This window comes from Hemitrygon akajei, chromosome 7 (genome assembly GCF_048418815.1).
Source record: "Hemitrygon akajei chromosome 7, sHemAka1.3, whole genome shotgun sequence".
Classification (NCBI taxonomy): Eukaryota; Metazoa; Chordata; class Chondrichthyes; order Myliobatiformes; family Dasyatidae; genus Hemitrygon; species Hemitrygon akajei.
In genome coordinates, this window is record NC_133130.1 from 175,531,832 (window position 1) to 175,550,841 (window position 19,010).

General features: G+C 44.6%; 1 protein-coding gene across 4 annotated transcripts in view; it reads right to left on the reverse strand.

The window, feature by feature from the left end:
• Positions 1 to 19,010, reverse strand: part of LOC140731197 (carboxyl-terminal PDZ ligand of neuronal nitric oxide synthase protein) — a 137,592-nt gene that overhangs the window by 22,421 nt on the left and 96,161 nt on the right. For all 4 annotated transcript variants that reach the window (XM_073052652.1, XM_073052651.1, XM_073052654.1 and 1 more), the window contains 4 exons: positions 17,711 to 17,819; positions 12,798 to 12,927; positions 10,771 to 10,901; positions 4,117 to 4,278 (listed from right to left, as the gene is read on the reverse strand). In XM_073052652.1, the coding sequence (XP_072908753.1) occupies positions 4,117 to 4,278; positions 10,771 to 10,901; positions 12,798 to 12,927; positions 17,711 to 17,819 (532 nt within the window). The remainder of the gene's footprint in view (positions 1 to 4,116; positions 4,279 to 10,770; positions 10,902 to 12,797; positions 12,928 to 17,710; positions 17,820 to 19,010) is intronic.

Genomic DNA, 19,010 nt, shown 5'->3' on the forward strand with positions numbered 1-19,010 from the left:
TGGCTATACTGCACTAGGACAATGAGAAGATTTGGTGCATCACCAAAGACTCTTGCAAATTTCTACATATAACGTGGTGAGCATTCTGCTTGGTTGTATCACAGCCAGGTAGGGAGGCTCCAATGCCCAAGATCAAAAGAGGTTACAGAGGACTGTAGGCTCAGCCAGCTCCATTACGGGCATAGGCCTCCCTGACATCGAGGACATTCTCAAAAGGCAATGCCTCACGAAGGCGGAATCCATCTTTAAGGACCTTCACTATCTGGGGTGTGCCTTCTACCATCAAGGAGGTGCCAAAAGAGCCTGAAGACCCACACTAAGCATTTTAGGAACAGCTTCTTCCCTTCCGCCATCAGATTTTCTGAACGGTCCATAAACCCATGAACAATACAGACAACAACACACACAAGATGCTAGTGGAACACAGCAGGCCAAGCAGCATCTATAAGGAGAAGCACTGGGTCCTGTGGGTCCTGATGAAGGGTCTTGGCCCGAAACGTCGTCAGTGCTTCTCCTTATAGATGCTGCCTGGTCTGCTGTGTTCCACCAGCATTTTGTGTGTGTTGTTGTTTGAATTTCCAGCATCTGCAGATTTCCTCGTGTTTGCTCATTGAACAATACCTCAGAAATCCTTTTTTGCACTGTTTGTCTGTCCAACTATCAATTCTTTTCATCTATTTATTTATTTATTGTAACCTATGGTAATTTTTATCTCTTGCACTGTGTTGCTGCAAAACAACAAATTTCATAACATATGACAGTGATAATAAAACCAATTCTGAATACAGCCAGGATCAGTCTGCAGCGCCATCTAGTGTAACTGCAGTGCAAACACACACCTGGGCAAACTTTGAGACATCTCGAGTCTTGGCCCAAAACGTCAACCAACTATTTACTCTTTTCCATAGACGCTGCCCAGCCTGCTGAGTTCCCCCAGCATTTTCTGTGTGTTTTTTTGGACCTCCAGCACCTGCAGATGATCTCGTCTTTGTGAGACATCTTTTCATGATCGCTCACTGGTGTGTTTATACTGACAGATGACGTAGTTCTCTGCTGCTGTAGCCCATTCACTTCAAGGTTCAATATGTTATGCATTCAGAGAGGCACTGTTGTAACATGTGGTTACGCGAGTTACTGTTGCCTTCCTGTCAGTTTGAACCAGTCCTGTCATTCACCTCTGACCTCTCATTAACAAGGCATTTCTGAACTGCCACTCACTGGATTTTATTTTGTTTTTTGCACCATTCTCTGTAAACTCTAAAGACCGTTGTCTGTGAAAATCCCATGAAATCAGCAGTTTCTGAGATAATCAAACCACCTCATCTGGCACCAACAATCATTCCATGGTGAAAGTCACTTAGATCACATTTCCTCCCCGTTCTGATGTTTGCTCTGAACAACAACTGAATCCCTTGACCATGTCTGCGTGCTTTTATGCATTGAGTTGCTGCTATATGATTGGCTGATTAGATATTTGCATTAATCAGCAGGGGTATAGGTGTACTTAATTAATTGGCCAATGAGTGCATATGGACTTTGATGAACGACTTTGATAGAAGAATAAGACTTTCTAAAATAGAGGGCATGAATTTCTCTACAAGGTCAAGGATCCTAGAAATATGTGTGAATTTGGTCTATACTGGGTTAATGTTTCAACACCTAGTTACTTAGATAACCCAGGCATGCAAATGGACAGAACAACCGGAGACATGGAAATAGTCTCCTTCTTCATTTCTGGATAACAACCACCTTACAAGAAAATTGGCCATTACCAAGCCAGCAGCTTATGCTGAATGAGCACTCACTGAAACGCAGGTCACCATGAACAAGATGCATATTGATTTATTACTCCTATTAGCCAGTGGCTCACAGCCTCTTAAGCTGTAGCATTATAACGACATTCAGTAGCTCACTGTCCAGAGGAGCACATCATTAGGGAAAGCCCAGTTCCTCATTAACAGCACCACGGGAACATGGAATACGGTACAACCCGCTGCTTCTCTCGTCCTTCACCACAGCCTCCTGAACAGCTTATTTGTGGGCCAGGAACTACTAGGAATTCTGAGCGAGAAGCTGAAGGGTCAGCAGAAGAATCCACTGCAGATTCTGGAGCTGGGGGTGGGGGGCAATGGAGTGGTTGAACTTGGAAGATCATAAGCAAGTATGCTCAGTGGCCACTTTATTAGGGCCGGGAGTGGAACGGCGTGATCTTCCTCTGCTGCAGCCCATCGCTTCAGGGTTCGATGTGTTGTGCATTTAGAGATGCTCTTCTACACACGACGATTGTAACGTGTGGTAATGTGAGTTACTGTCGCCTTCCTGTCAGCTTGAACCAGTCTGGCCATTCTCCTCTGACCTCTCTCATTCACAAGAGAACTGCTGTTCACTGGATTTTTTTTTTGTTTATTCACCATTCTCCATGAATTCCGGAGACTGTTGTGCATTAAAATCCCGGGAGATCAGCAATTTCTGAAATACTCAAACCACCCTGTCTGGCACCAACAATCATTCCATGGTCAAAGTCACTTAGATCAAATTTCTTCCCCATTCTGATATTTGGTCTGAACAACAACTGAACCACTTGATCATGTCTGCATGCTTTTATGCATGGAGTTGCTGCCATGTGATTGGCTGATCAGATATTTGCATTAATGAGCAGGAGGACACTCAGCCCATCAAACCTAGTCTGCCATTCAATATTACTGTAGCCCTCAACTGCTCCTCTGTGCTAGTTCGCCACTGTCTTCAATCTGCCAACCTAAACAATGTAACAGACAGCGACATTGAGGTGGTTTCACTAGTGCGAGAATCTTAAATAAGAGGACATCATTTCAAGACAAGGAGCCAATTTGAGGAGCCAGCCTCCTCACAAAGGGTGGTGAATATTAGGAATTCTTTACCCCAGAGAGTCGTGGAGAATCTGCTCAACAGTCTGACCTTCATAGCTCTCTGGGGTAGAGAACTCCATGCCCCTCAGATCAGCCCCTGATCCTGAAACTTTATCCCCTCATTTGAGACACTCTCACCAGTGAAAACATCTTGACATCTATGCTGCCATGTCCTCTTATCTAAGATCATCCCTCATTCATTACAGACAAAAATTATCATCACGCCTGTTCTACATGAGAGAGCGTGGCAGGGAAAGTTTGAAGACCATTCAATATTAGTCCAATCGCCTTACAGTGCCGGTGATCACTGATCAGGGTTCACTTTCCGCCAACGTCAGTAAACAATTTGTACGTTCTCCCTGTGGCTGCGTGGGTTCCCTCCAGGTGTTCTGATTTCCTGCCACTTTCCAAGGATGCACGTTAGGGTTAGGGTGGACATGCTATGTTGGCGCTGGAAGCTGGCAACGCTTGCGGGCTGCACACAGCACAATCCTCATTGATCTGATTTGTCGAAGATGATGCATTTCACAGGATGTTTTCATGTTTCAATATACTAAATCAAAAGTCAACATAAGCTTCTTATCAAAGTATGTCTTTGTAACCATATACTACCTTGAGATTCAGCCCCTTGCAGGCATTTACAGGAAAATAAAGAAATACAATAGAATTTATGGCAAACTATAAATAAACAAGGACTGACAACCAATCTGAAAATTGTACAAATAATTTAAAAAAAGAGAACATGAGTTGTAGAGTCCTTGAAAGTGAGTCTATGGGTTGTAGAATCAGTTCAGAGTTGAGGTGAGAGAAGTAATCCACACTGGTTCCAGAGCCAGCATTGGGTTGTAGGGTAATAACTGTTCCTGTACTTAGTGGTGTGGGACCCAAGGTTCCTGTACCTCCTGCCTGAAGGTTATAGCAGGAAGAGAGCATGGCCTACATGAGACAAATAAAGCTAAACTTTATCTCACCCTATCCCATCTAGCAAAAAGGCTTATTGACCAGCTTCATGGTCTCTCCAAGTGTGCACTCTGATTCCCTTTGTTCATTATGGCCCCACTTCTCCCCGTAACACTGAAGTACCATGCCAAGCACACCCTGGGATTCACTTTCCACGTCTATCACAGAGGCAGTGGTCCAGCCCCAGATGTAGTTCAGAGATCGGGAGTCTCTGCTTGCTCCCGCACCACACCACCCACCTCCCCCCCACAGCAGCCGACGGACATACCTGAGCCATGACCACCTGCGTCTGCTGCTGCTGCTGGAGGAGTTGGGACTGGAGCAGCTGCAAGTGGTGGTGGGAAGCCAGCGGAGTCAGCGAGGAGCAATGGCTGCCGGGAGACTGTGCTAGCTGAGAGGACGATGCAAAAGGAGTCCCTTCCCTGGAATCCTGAGGAAGCAGAGAGGAACAAATCAGGAACATTTTATTCCAAATGACCCCCAACAAATCAAAATGGGAAAGTATTATTATTTGGTGAAAATGATTGGGCAATTGCTCCATCAATCACCCTTGGTGACCACACTACTATGACTAAGGTCGATTTTGAGCACACCCTAAAAATACAACCATTCTCCACTCACTGCATTTAACTGGTGAACTGACTGTAGTTTGTTACCTCTGTTATTCAAACCAATCAAAGTTTGGGGCAAGATGGTGCTGAGCTGTGATGTCTGTTGAGGCTCAGACTTTTCTTTGGTCCATAGGGATCATTTTGGGGACAGCGTTGGGAGTTAGGGATCAGATTAGGGTTTGGGGAAGGAATATGAAGGGAGGTTAGAGTCAGGGGCAGGAGCCTATGTTTGGAGTCTAGGTCAGAGCACTCTCTGCTCGAAGGCCAGCGATCCCAGAAGTTGGGTGGATAGGTGCTGAGGACAGAGACCGACAACCCCCAGATCAGCGAGTCCTGGATCAAAGATCCATGCATAGCCGGCAGCCAAGGCCCGAAGGTCAAAGTCCTGTGACCAGTGAGTCCTGATGTAGTTGGAGGACTGCTCTGTGAGTCTGGGGTCAAACATGGGAGGCCCAGTGACAACCTGGGGCTGGAGGCCTGACTGTGTGTGTGTGTGAGTTCAGGAAAGGTGCTTGTTTTGCTGTTGTTGTTCTGTTGAGCATTGTGGGCAACAATGATGGCGGCAGAATGTGTCTCAACATTTGCGGGCTGCTCAGCACACCCTCAGCTTGTATTGCTTGCTAATGCAAGTGGCTGTATGTTTCCATATACAATCTGTAAATTGATGCTGTTTGCTGCATCACAGACCACTTCCAGTTCATGTGGATAGAGATAAAGATTAAGCCAATGCTTAAACTTCCTCAGTTTTACCCTCTGTTCCTTCAGTGTTCTGCGAATAAGCCTGTGAAACATTATTCCTATTAACTAATAAATCATTCATTCAGCTTTCTAATATTTCTATTGGCCAGGGTGCTGTTTGTGAGTTCTTGAGATCTTGAGATATGGAGTTTGGCCACCTGGTGCTTAGCTCCCGGTAGGGTCACCCATGGTGGTAAGGTCAAGGAGGGAAGAATGCTGACAAAGAGTGACCTAACCAAAACCTGGCCTGTCAGCCTGAAATCCAACCAGATATCCCAGCCCAATCAGCAGATGTGTCACATTCACGCCACTGTCCTTCGAACATGGAGCAAAGATTGATTCTTGTAATTCTTTTATTTGCCCCTGATGCAGATTGGATAGTCAGCCTCTTTTTCTTAGGGCTGCAATAGCTAATACCAGAGAACATCCTTTTAAGGTGAGAGCAGGGAAATTTAGGGGAGATGTCAAGGGTAAGTTTTTTTACACCGAAGGTGGTGGATGCATGGACTGCGCTGTCAGGGGTTGGTGGTACAGGCAGATACGTTAGGGACTTCTAAGAGACTCTTAGATGTAAGAGTCCCTTCAGTGGGTGAAAGTAAAATGGAAGGCTCTTTAGGAGGGAAGGGTTAGATTGCTCTTGGTGAAGGTTAAAGAGCTGGCATGACATTGTGGACCAAAGGGCCTGTTCATACTGAAACCACAGCCCCACCAATGGGTTGGTGTACAGTGCCCTAGCTCTCGATGGAACACGTCCTGAGGAAATGCTCTGCAGAATTCTCACCAGCATCCTGGAAAATCTCTGCTTTCTACTCATCCACGGGACTTGGCCACTGCTGGCAAGGCTGCTGAAGGTCATTTTCAGGACTCACTACAGAGTCACCCTGCTACAGTTCGGGAGACACAGACAGGCCAGACATGGCAAGGACAGCAGATTTCCTCCTCAGTGGACTAGACAGGGTTGTTGCAACAATCAGCAGCTTCATGGGCCTCACCACTGATGCTGGCATTTTATTCCAGTTTTTGTTTAATTAATTTCTTCTACTTTCATTTAGAGAAACACCCATGCAGCCCAGTGAGCCAAGCCGCCTATCAACCCATCTAATACTAAAATACTAGCCTGATCACAGAATTGTTTACAAGGACCAATTAACCTCCTAAGAGGTATGGCTTTGGACTGTGGGAGGAAACTGGAGCACCCAACAGAAATGAACTCTGAAACTCTGATGCCCCGAGCTGTAATAGCGCCGTACTAACCTCTACTCTACCGTGAACGTACTCGTTGTAATGATGAGATTTGTCCACAGATAACCAGCCCACAGCCTCTCCCTCACCAGTCCTGCACATCCGAACCATAATGCAGTCCCCAACTAATCGGACGCCCAACTCTGGAGATAGAAATTGGGCATCGTGATACCTGTTTCATGGGTGTACTTTAGGGGCTTTGTGTTAAGGGAAGCCATCTCCACAGAGTTCAGGATGAGGTTAATATTATAGTGAGCCTCCTGAACCCACGTGAACAGGGATCTGGAAAGCACAGAACAGTTGGAATACTAATACTGTCCAGAGGTCCTAAGGATCTCCAATAAGCTGTCATGAAAAGCATTACAATAATAAACTGCACAGGCAGTATTGATTTAATGAGGTACAAAACAAGTTAATCTCGCTCTAATGAGCGTGTGATCTGCATGGCCTGCTGAGTTTCTCACTGGAGAACATGCAGGAACTCTGACTGAACTGCCCATGTAGTGATGCAGCTGCTCCCCCTCTTCCAGCAGAGCATCACGCTCGCATCAGTTGTGCTGCCCATGAACATATTCTGCCTTCGCTTTGGAAGATCGAATTTGAAGGCAGAATACAGGGTTAACGGCAGGATTTTTAGCACTGTGAAGCAACAGAGGGATCTGGGGTCCACATCCATAGATCTCTCAAAAGTTGGCACGCAAGTTGATAGGGTGGTTAAGAAAGCGTATGGTGTGTTCGCTTTCGTTCGTCTGGGGATTGAATACAGAAGCCATGAGGTAATGTTGCAACTCTACCAAACTCAAGTTGGAGCCACTTGGAGTATTGTATTCACTTCTGGTCGCCTCATTATAGAAAGAATGTGGAAGCTTTAGAGAGGGTGCAGGGGAGATTTACCAAGATTTACTCCCCTCTCGCTGTATAACACATCTCTGCTCCTTGATTAATCAGAAAAAGGGCCTGTGGCATGTCAAATTGTTGGGTGAACAATTAACTTTTGTTTACCGCAGATCATGGTCTCTCTTGGGGGCTTTGCTATTGCTTGCTTGGTGGGTGGTGGGTGCTGACTCTTTTTGCTGAAATAAGTAGGGGAAGGGGAGAGGGAGCATTGATGCTTTTCTGAACCTTGTGTGTAGTGGGGGGGGCTTTGGGGGTTCTAACAATTTTACTGTCAATCATTCTTTGGGATACCCTTCCGTTTTTATGGATGTCTGTGTAGAGCAAGAATTTCAGGTTGTACATAGCGTACATTCTCTGATATTAAATGGAACTATTGAACTATTGAACCAGGACTTTTCCCTTTGGAGTGAAGGACAACGAGGTATTGTTCTTGCTGATAAATACCCATTGAGCATCAATTTACAGGACATGTCACTCAGAGAATTGGGCTACATCTACATATTGTTTTCTGTAACTATAAGTTTACTTGCTACCTTCTATGTGCTCCATGTGCCTTGTGATGTTTTGTTTGGCTGTATTCATGGGTATTCATATATTGTTGAATGAAAATTCAACTTGAACTTAGACTAGTGTACTATGTTCTAATGCCAGCAGTCAGGGTTGTTGTAGCATTACCGCCCCTATCTGCAAACTCCACCCCAGGCGGAACATGGCATCACCTCCAAGTTACAGAACAGGAGGAGGTCACTGGCTTCATGCAAGAAAAATCCAGCTGGTCTCGTTCCCCTGCCCTCTCCCCACAGCACTGAAAGCCTTCCTTTCAGATCTCTACCCAGTTTACCCATTAAACACTACAATCAAATCTGCCTCCACCAATAAAAATTGTTCCTCGTTGTGTAAAAATACCTCTCTTCATGTCAACCAACTCAAAGTGCTGGAGGATTCTGGACCTTGATTGCACTAACTTCTGGTAATAATTCCCTACGATTTTGTCCACCCTCTCCCCTCCCCACCTCGCTCTTTTTCCATTTCTCATTCTGGCTCCACTCTCACTCCTCTTCTGTAGAATCTGGGAATTGCTTAACCAACAGTAACAGCACAAATTGAAGACACAGAAGTTTCTGCAGATACTGGAAATCTTAAGCACCAGGAGAAACTCAGCAGGACAGCTAGCACCTATGGTGGGAAATGAACAGTCAACCTTTCAGGCTAAGACCCTTCATCAGGATGCAAAGCAGCAACTGTCTATCTCCCTCCAGAGCTGCTGCCTGACCTGCTGAGTTTCACCAGCTTTTTCTTTGTATGTGTGTGCGTGTTGCTGCAGATTTCCAGCATCTGCAGTTTTTCCACAGCTGTCCGTGGTAATGAATTCACAGTCTCACCACCCTCTGGCTAAAAAGAAAATCTGTTCTAATGGGATGTCCTTGCATTGAGGCCCTGCCCTCTGATCCTAGACCAAACCACCCCTCCCTTCCATTATTGAAAACATTCTCTCCAGATCCAATTGTGACTTGGCCACAAACCAGCCAATGTACAAGGGAGTCATTTGCTTGAGTTGATGAAGGGGGAGCACAATGTCTTGTTTATAGTAATATATTTGCTTGTAATTCCTCCAGTTGGACAACTAAATAGCCTGAAGCAATAAAATCAAGCCAGCTGCTGATAATCTATTGAGCTCCCTTAGGTTTCAATTAGAAAATCAAGAACATTTCTTCCCTACTGAAACTTGACACTATATTAAGTGGCAGAGTAGCACAGCTAGTAGGGCTGCTACCTCACCGTTCCAGAGACCAAAGTCCAATCCCAATCTTGGGAGCTGTCCATGTGGAGTTTGCATGGTCTCCCTGTGACCAGTTTTCCCCAGGTGCTCTAGTTTCTTCCCACATCTCAAAGACATGGTGGTTGGATGGTTAATTGGTCAATGGTTCAATTTAATATCAGAGAATGTATACAGTATACAACCTGAGATTCTTACTCTTCACAGACAGCCACGAAACAGAAAAAAAAATCCAAAGAATAAGTGACAGAAAACGTTAGAATCCCAAAGCTCCGCTTCCCTTCCCCTACACAAGCAGCAGCAAAAAAAACATCAACCCTCCCTCCTCCCCCTTCGCTCACTTGCTCCAGCAAAAGCATCAACCCTCAGGTCAAGATGGTGCTAGTGAACAACAATTCCTTGGGTGACATCTTCCAGTTAGTCGATTATTTCACTTTTTCTGTGTCTTCTAGCTATTCTTATTTTAGTTCTTTTTCAGAAACTGTTGCAGCCTGTGATTTACAGTTTGGAGTTTGATCGAGTGATCTAGCGCTCTGCTGGCCCCAAGAAAATTCGAGGAGAGGATCGTGAGAACAAGATACCTCGAGCAGAGATAGGCCATGATCGACTCCATTTCTCACCGAGGCGTCGAGATGAATGTGGAGGACGCCAGGTTGGTGGTCACTCTCTACGAAGGCCACATCAGACCGGAAGTTGAAAGGCTGCAGGTCGGCAGTCACTCCCCATGGAAGGATTGAGTGTGAGCTATCGCTTTCCTCAACACTGACAGAGGTAGTTTTTGAAATTCCAAGACTTATGTGATTATCGGTGTGGACTCTAATTTGTATTGCTCTCCTTCAGCCTTCTGTGTCTTCTTTCATGTTGCTGTTTTCCAGGTGGGTGATACGTTAGTTCCTGTGCAAGGGAGGGGTTAGGGATTTGGGGTCTGATGTTCTTATTGGTGCTTATCCAAGAGAGTGATCTGCTAGTTTTTTGTGTGCGAGGAAGTGGGTTGGGGGTTTGATGTTATTGTTCCTGTTGTTTCTGCACGGAAGGGGGTTGGGGGTTAGGGGTTTGATGTTATTGTTCCTGTTGTTTCTGCATGGGAGGAGGTTGGGGGTTAGGGGTTTGATGTTCTAACTGCTTTTTCTGGGTGGACGATCTGTTACTTTCTGTGCAAAGGAGGGGTTGATGGTTCGAGGTTTGCAAGTTCTGCTTCTTTTTCTTTTTTGTGTGGGAGGGGCTGATGTATTTTCTTTCAATGACCCCCCCCACATGGTTTTTTCTGTATTTCATGGCTACCTAGAGAAGATAAATCTCAGAGTTGTATTCTGCATACATACTTTGATAGTAAAATGAACCTTTGAACCTTAGTGGTAGGGGCCAATGGCATAAACAAGGTTGGGAACCCCTGATTTAGTGTAAGTGTGTGCTTGATGGCTGGTGCAGACTCCATGAGTGGAAGGAGCCATTTCCACGTCATGTGACTCAACTGTCAACGCACTCTTTTGAACACAAAGCACTTTCAAATGATGTGAAAGATGCTAATGACAGGCAGGTGCTTCCTTCATCCATCTAGCTGTAACACTCAGTACAGAAGCAAAGAAGGTGTGCAGCACACCATTTATTAATCAGTGATTGAAGATTAAATCTAGAAGGTAGAATGTATTGCAAGTACCTGGTAGTTTTTCTCAAGCAGAAGCACTGACTTATCGATTTCCACCTCAGCCCCATCACAGTCACTGGAGTTGTAGTGTTCAGCATCCTTGTCCACTCTCCCATTCCGCTCTGCTCGAGCTACCTGGTAACCTGTGAGTGAGACAGACTGGAGCTGAAGACAATCCTTTTTACATTAACAGTACTGGATATATTTAACCGCAGTTAAAAGACTAACTATAGTTACTTTAGTGATACAGTATGGAGAAGGCCCTGCCAGCCCTTCAAGCCAGACCACCCCAGTAACTCCCGACAAACCCAATTAACCCTAACCTAATTGCGGGACAATTTATACTGACCAATTAACCTACTCGGTACGTCTTTGGACTGTGGGAGGACCTGACGAATACCCATGCCTTCTTGGCAAGGATTTACAGAGACTCCTTACAGAATGGCATTGGAAATGAACTCTGAACTCCAGAATGTCCCAGGCTGTAACGGCATTGCGCTAACCAATACACTATCATGGCACCCATTACTTAACGAATACTAACCATCATTACAAGATACACGAGTTCATACCAGCTCTCTGACACAGAAACAGGGTTTTCTGTGCCCCATACAAATTCACCAGCCACCTTGCTTCATCTAACACTAACAATATTCTTCTTTCCTTGTATGGCTACTGAACGTCTCCTGCAATGTACAGGCCCGTCTTCAACAATAGAGTCATAGAGCATTAAGGCACAGAAATTGGCCCTTCGGTCCATCTAATCCATGCCAAACTGTTATTCTGTCTAGTACCACTGACTCGTACCTGAACCGTAGCCCTCCATACCCCTCCCATCCATGTACTTATCCAAACTTCTCTTAAATGTTGCAATCTAACCCACATCCAACACTTACACTGACAGCTTGTTCTACATTCACACCACCCTCTGAGTGAACAGGTCCCCCTTAGGTTCCCCTTAAACATTTCACCTTTCACCCTTAACATATGACCTCTAGTTCTAATCACACCCAACCTCAGTGGAAAAAGGTCTGCTTGCATTTACCCTATAAATACTCCTCATAATTTTGTATGCCTCTATCAAATCTCCCCTCATTCTCCTACACTCTAGGGAATAAAGTCCAAACCTATTTAACCATTCCCTATAATTCCAGTTCTCAAGTCTGGCAACATCCTCGTAAATTTTCCCTGTACTCTTTCAATCTTTTTGATATCTCAGTCTTGGTATTCTTCATTCTACCTAATCTCTCTGTGAAAAAAAAACAATTACTAAAGTCCTTACTGGTTTAGCAATCATCTTATATTAATGACCTCTGGCTCTTGACTTCCTCCTAACCAGAAACCCTATCAAAAACACAAGAGATTCTGCAGATGCTGGAAATCCAGAGCAACACACAAAATGCTGGAGGAACTCGGCATGTCAGGCAGCATCTATGGAGGGGAATAAACAGTTGGCATTTGGGGCTGAGACCCTTTATCAGAACTCTTCACGTGGTCCTGATGAAGGAAACGTTGACTGTTTATTCCCCTCCAGATGCTGTCTGACTTTGAGTTCATCCAGCATCTTGTTAGCCCTATCAAAACACTTCCATTCTTAAAAACATCTGTTGGTTAATCCTTGCACTGCTCCCCAACCGAAACCTTCTTAAGAGATGAAAGGTCACACATGATTACTCATTCTGATAGTTAAAATGTGACCTTCCCAGTAGCTCTGTGTTATCGAGACCAAACTCGACATGGTACTCTATGTATGGCTTCCAGTGAGGTTCAACAGCACTTGGCAGTTCTATTTATACCAGCAAAGCTGAGTTTCTCTGCTCCTCATTCACCATCTGGAAGCTCCCCCTGCCAAGCAAAACAAGATTACTTTTCCCTTCTCCCTCAGAACACCACCATCTGCATCAGTCTCCAAACGACTGACACCAACCAGCCAGCAGCTCCACGCAAACATTATAGTCTGGAGCATTGGTCCTCTCACACCCTGTAACCTAGAACAGCGTGATCCTCACTCTATGCCGAGTGTGAATGGTGGAACTTACCTCCGGAAGGCTGCTCCTCTGTTGCGTTGTCACTTGCTCCGTCTGCATTCTGCTCTGCGTGCTGTAAACTCAGCTTATGACAAACCTCGAAGGCCTGTCCCACTGTACGAACAATCCGCATCGCTTGGCTCTGAGGCAAAGAGATTCTGTTCTGTATTCAAACTTACAAATCATCCACTCATTAACAGTACCTTATAATGTTGCTGGAACATCTACTTCTGCCTTATACACACCCAGTCCCTTAGCTACTGCAGCCGTGTGTGGCAACAAATTCCACAGATTCACCACCCCCTGGCCAAAGGAATTCCTCAGTTTTAAAGGGACGTTCCTTTATTCTGAAACTGCTCCCTCTCCTGCTAGTAGAAATATCACCTCCACATCCTCTCTACCCAGGCCTTTCAGTACCTGGTAGGATCAATGAGAATCCCTCCATCATCCTTCCTTCTGAACTCCATCGAGTGTAGGCCCACAGACATCAAACGCTCCTCATACACTCAGTAGTCACTTTGTTAATACACCTGCTTGTTAATGCAAAAATCTAATCAGCCAATCACGTGGTAGAGCATACAGACATGTTGAAGGGGTTCAGTTGTTGTTCAGTCCAAACATTGGAATGGGAAGAAATGCGATTCTAAGTGAATTTGACTGTGGAATGATTGTTGGTGCCAGATGGGGTGGTTTGAGTATCTCAGAAACTGCTGAGTTCCTGGGATTTTCATTCATAGAGAATGGTATGAAAAACAAAAAAACATCCAGTGAGTAGCAGTTCTGTGGGTGAAAATGTCTTGTTAATAGAGAGGAGAGGAGAATGGCTAGAATGGCTGACAGGAAGGATACAGTAACTCAATTAAACACATGTTACATCAGTGATGTGCAGAAGAGCATCCCTGAATACACAGCACATCAAATTTGAACTGGTTGGGCTACAGCAGCAGAATAACACCAGTATGCACTTATTGGCCAATATATTAGGTACAGGAGGTACTAAATAAAATAGCCACTGAGTTATGTTATGTCTTTCCTTCCTGGGGTCATTGTTGTGAATCTCCTCTGTACCCTCTCAGGGGCCAGCACATTTTTCCTTTGATACAGAGCCAAAAATTGTTCAGAATATTGCCCAAACTAGCAGATTTTCTCCAGCAGTTTGCCTGATCTTTTCCTGGTTCCAATGAAAGGTTCACCGATCTAGAACAGCAATAATGCTTGTTTTTCCTCAGATGCTGTCTGGCCTGCTGAGAATCTTCAGCATTCTCTGGAATCAACCTCTTTCACCAGGAAGCAGAGGCAGGGGAAGAATCCAGGTACAACATGGGAAAAGTTTTCCCTGCAGATCTGCTCAACACCAGCTGACGTTCATGCAACCTTGTTAGTGCATCAAGCAGGGAACTTGCAGAATAAGTTACAAGTAAATTAACAACTTGGAAAAAGGAAGCAAATGTAGTGTATTTACTAATGGCACTAAATGGAAAAGTGTTGAGGATGCGGAGAGTCCTCAGAGAGATATAGATAGGTTAAGTGAGAGGGCAAGGATCTGGCAGATGGAGTGCAGCATAAGGAGAAGGAGCTTAGGAGGACGATGGCACCTAACAGCGACTCCTTTGCTTGCCTCTTCAGAAACAGCTCTATTTCTATCTTTAATATCTCTATTTTTCCCATTCAGGGTTCTTTTGAAGACCCTGACCTGGAGTTACACGCTGACTTCGGTTCTTTGCGGGAATAGCACCCGCTCTTGTGGTCTCATGACTGGCCACTATTCGATATGCCAAGGAAGTGGCCTAGAAGGTTCCAGGATTTTGCGGCTCTGGAGGCGGGCAGACTCGAGGTCGGTGCCTCCACAGGAAATTGGTGTGTTGTGGGAGATGGGAGATCAAAAGCAGCGAGCTGGCTGCTGGCTGTGTTTCCAGAGACCGGAGTTCTTTGGGCATAGAGCTCGGAAAAAGCAACTCAATAGACTTTTAACATGATAAAACAGTGAGTTGTTTGTTATATCTCCCCTCTTGCTGTGAAATGGGGACACCTCTTTTTCTCTATTAGGGAGAGAGACAGAGCCTGTGGTATGTCAAATTACCGGGTGAACAAGTAGTCTTTGGAGTACTACAAGCCTGTGTCCTTATTGATGCTTGAGTGCTCGGTGGGGGGCACCGATGCTTTTTGCTCGTGGGGGGGGGCCGTTGCTTTGCTGCTGCTTATGCGTGAGTGGGGGGAGCTGGGGATGGGGCTTTGGGGTTCTAACATTTAACTGTCATTCATTCTTTGGGGCACTTCTCTGTTTTCATGGATGTTTGCAAAGAAAAAATATTTCAGGACGTATATTAAATACATTTCTCTGACATTAAATGTACCTATTGAAACCTTTGAAACAACGCTGGTAAAAGCGAGGTCATCTACTTTGGGAAAAAAAAAGGATGTCAGATTAGTACTTAAATGGTGAAAGATTGCAGAGGGACTTTGGGAGTGCTTATGCATGAAATGCAAAATGCTGGTTTGCTGATGCAACAGTTCTTCAATATAGCAAATGGAATGTTTCTCTTCATTGCCAGAAGGATTGAATTTCTGAGCAGGGTGGTTCCTACAACTGTGCAAGGTACTGGTGAGGCTGCACCTGGAGTATGATAGTTCTGGTCACTTTAAGATATATTGGTTTTGGAAGTAGTGCAGAGGAGTTTCACTGGGTTGATTTCAGAGTTGAGGGGATTAGCCTATGAGGAGAGATTGAGTCGCCTAAGACAATACACACTGGAATTTAGAAGAAGGATCTTATAGAAACCTAAAATTATGAAAGGAATAGATAAGATAGAAGCAGGAAAGTTGTTTCCATCTGTAGGTGAGATTAGTACTAGGGGACATTACCTCAGGATTTGGGGGGAGTAGATTTAGGACGGAGATGAGGAGAGGCTGCTTTTCCCAAAGAGTAACAAATGTGCAGCATTCTCAGCCAGGAAGGCAGTAGGGCCTATCTTATTAAACACAGTTAGATAGATTTTTGCACAGCTGGAGAATTAAGAGCTACAGGGAAAAGGCAAGCTGGTGGAGCTGAATCCACAGCCAGAGCAGCCATGATCTTATTGAATGGTGGAGCAGGCTCAACGGTCCAGATGGCCTACTCCTGCTCACATTTCTTATGTTCAGTTAATGAACAGGTCATTCAGTCCAACTGAACTGTGCCAGTGATAATGCTCCTCAAGTCTCCTCCTGTCTTCCCTGATCTCAACCTATCCCCAGTCCTGCATTCCTTATACCTTCATGTGCTTTCCCCTTTGAAAATATCTACGTGTGCCTTCTGTGACAGTGAGTCCGTGTTTTAAACATTAAACGAAACAAGACCCTGAGGAGGCATCAAAGGACAAACGGTGAAATGTTTCCACAATTGGGAGAAACTCCAAGAACATTCATTGTTGAAAGAATAGGGAGTAGTCTTTGAGATGCAAAGGAACTTTGTCCTGCAATGGGCAGTGAACCTCTGACATTTTTCCCCCTGGAGCTTACAGCACTGGGAATATTTAAAAAGGGACAGAAACACATTTTTAAATGATCGGGGAACTGAGGGTTATGAGGAACTGGCCATGATCATATTGAAGAGTAGGGCAGGATCTAGAGTAGGTTACATGCACAACATTGTGGGCCAAGGACCTGTAATGTGCTGTAGATTTCTATGCTCTATGTTCTATGACTATGGGGCCAAGTAGCCTACTGTTGTTCCTGTTTCTTCATGTTCTTACATTTTCTAGGTAAAAAAAAGTTTCTTCAAATTCTCAGTAGGACTGTTTTATTGATGATAGTTACAGCTTGTAGTTTCAGATCTGAAAAGTAAAAAATGTTTTCCCTACTAACGCCACCATGAATGTCTCTCGGCCAGCCCTTGATTTTCTTTTTTGTTAAAAATGCACTCAGAGGCATTGAGCTTTTCCCATTGCCTCAGGTCTCACTGCCACAGGAGGAATATAACATATATATGTATTTATAGTGGGAAACACGTGAAGGAAAAGAAATTGGAATTGGAATCAGGTTTAATATCTCCGCATATGTCATGAAATTTGTGGACTTTACAGCAGCAGTACAATGCAATACATAATAATAGAGAAAAAGAAAACTGTGAATTACAGTAAATATATATATAATAGTTAAATTAAATATGGAGTGCAAAAATAGAAATAAAAATGTAGTGAGGTAGTGTTCACACACAAAGTGCTGGAGGAACTCAGCAGGCCAGGAAGCGTCTATGGAAAAAGTACAGTCGATGACGTTCGGGCTGAGGCCCTTCAGCAGCACCGGGTCCTGTTCGGACTGGTAGTGTTCAGGGGCTCACTGTTCATTCAGAAATTGGATGGCAGAGGGGAAGAAGCTGTTCCTGAATCGTTGAGTGTGTGCGTTCAGGCTTCTGTACCTCCTTCCTGATGGTATCAATGGAAACAAGGCATGACATGGGTGATGGGGTGGGGGGGGCTTCCTTAATGATAGACACCACCATTTTTGAGGCATCACTCCCTAAAGATGTCCTGGATATGATGGAGTTTAGTCTTCATGATGGAGCTGATTTACAAACATCTGCAGCTTACTTTGATCCTATGCAGTAGCTCCCCCTGTCCCTCTACCAGCCAGTGATGCAGCCCATTAGAATCCTCTCCATGGACATCTGTAGAAATTTTTGAGGAATGGAGGACTGGGGATTGGGTGAGATTTAGGGAAGGTAGGAGGAGACCAGCTCAGTAAGACACCTTGGCCAGTATGGATGATTTGGGCTGAAGGTCTGCGGCTCTATGTCTGACCTGCTTCCCCTTCTGGCTTCGCTGACCTCCCATGTCGTGACATTATCCCAGCACCAAAGCTGAATGAAAAGCACACACACGTGAACATGCACAGGCACACACTCACACATGGCAGCAGTGGTCACACACCAGCGCTGGAATTTGTACCTTTTTCTTTGACTTAAACACATTGCATCGGAAGGTATTGCTGATACCATCCCTGGCGATATAGCTGAATATCTTCAAATCTTGGGAGTCATGTGATACATAGAATATTCTGGAGAGACAGAAAGGTTCCAATGATGAGATATCTCCTAACATCGTGACGCATTACTACATATAAGAGTCAAAAATACAAGTGCAGTGAGGCACAGTTAGTAATACAAAAACTTCCTTCTCACTGAAGATAAAAGCCTGGAGCAAAAGGGATAAATAGTCTGGTTCATTGTGTAAAATCTATAACTCAGCGCCTATCCTGTTGTGGTAAAAATAAGACAATAGACAATAGGTGCCGGAGTAGGCCATTCAGCCCCTCGAGCCAGCACCACCATTCAATGTGATCATGGCTGATCATCCACAATCAGTACCCCATTTCTGCTTTCTCCCCATGTCCCTTGACTCCACTATCATTAAGAGCTCTATCTAACTCTTTCTTGAAAGCATCCAGAGAATTGGCCTCCACTGCCTTCTGAGGCAGAGCATTCCATAGATCCACAACTCTCTGGGTGAAAAAGTTTCTCCTGAACTCCGTTCTAAATGGCCTACCCCTTATTCTTAAACTGTGGCCTCTGATTCTGGACTCCCCCAACATCAGGAACATGTTTCCTGCCTCAAGCATCCAATCCCTTAATAATCTTATATGTTTCAATCAGATGCCCACTCATCCTTCTAAATTCCAGTGTATACAAGCCTATTGATGGATTATTGACCTCACACTTAGCTCGTCATAGCCTTGCAAGTTATTGTCTGCCTGTACTGCACTTTCTCTGTAACTGTGACACTTCATTCTGCAAGCTGTTATTGCCTTTCCCTTCTACTGCCTCAATGTACTGACGTGATGAGATAATCAGTATGAACGACATGCAAATCAACAGTTTTCCACCATACTTGGTACATGAGACAAAAGTAAACAGTTATTAGAAAAATAATCTTAAACTCACCTGATTTCACCCATCACCCGCCAGCTTATACTCCTCCCCCTCCCCCACCTTCTTATTCTGGTTTTTCCCTCATCCTTTCCAGTCCTGATGAAGGGTTTCAACACGAAACGTAAACTGTTTATTTCCCTCCATAGATGCTGCCTGACCTGCTGAGCATTTTTTGTGTGTTGATCATAAATGGTGAGTGCATGAGAAGGACATTTTTTTCTAGCCATGCTATGGAAGGAGCTTCTTAGAATTAGTTATCCTATTGGGAAAGATCTGCCCACATTGGTATTTTATTAAACTTGTCCAGTTCAGACAGTTGT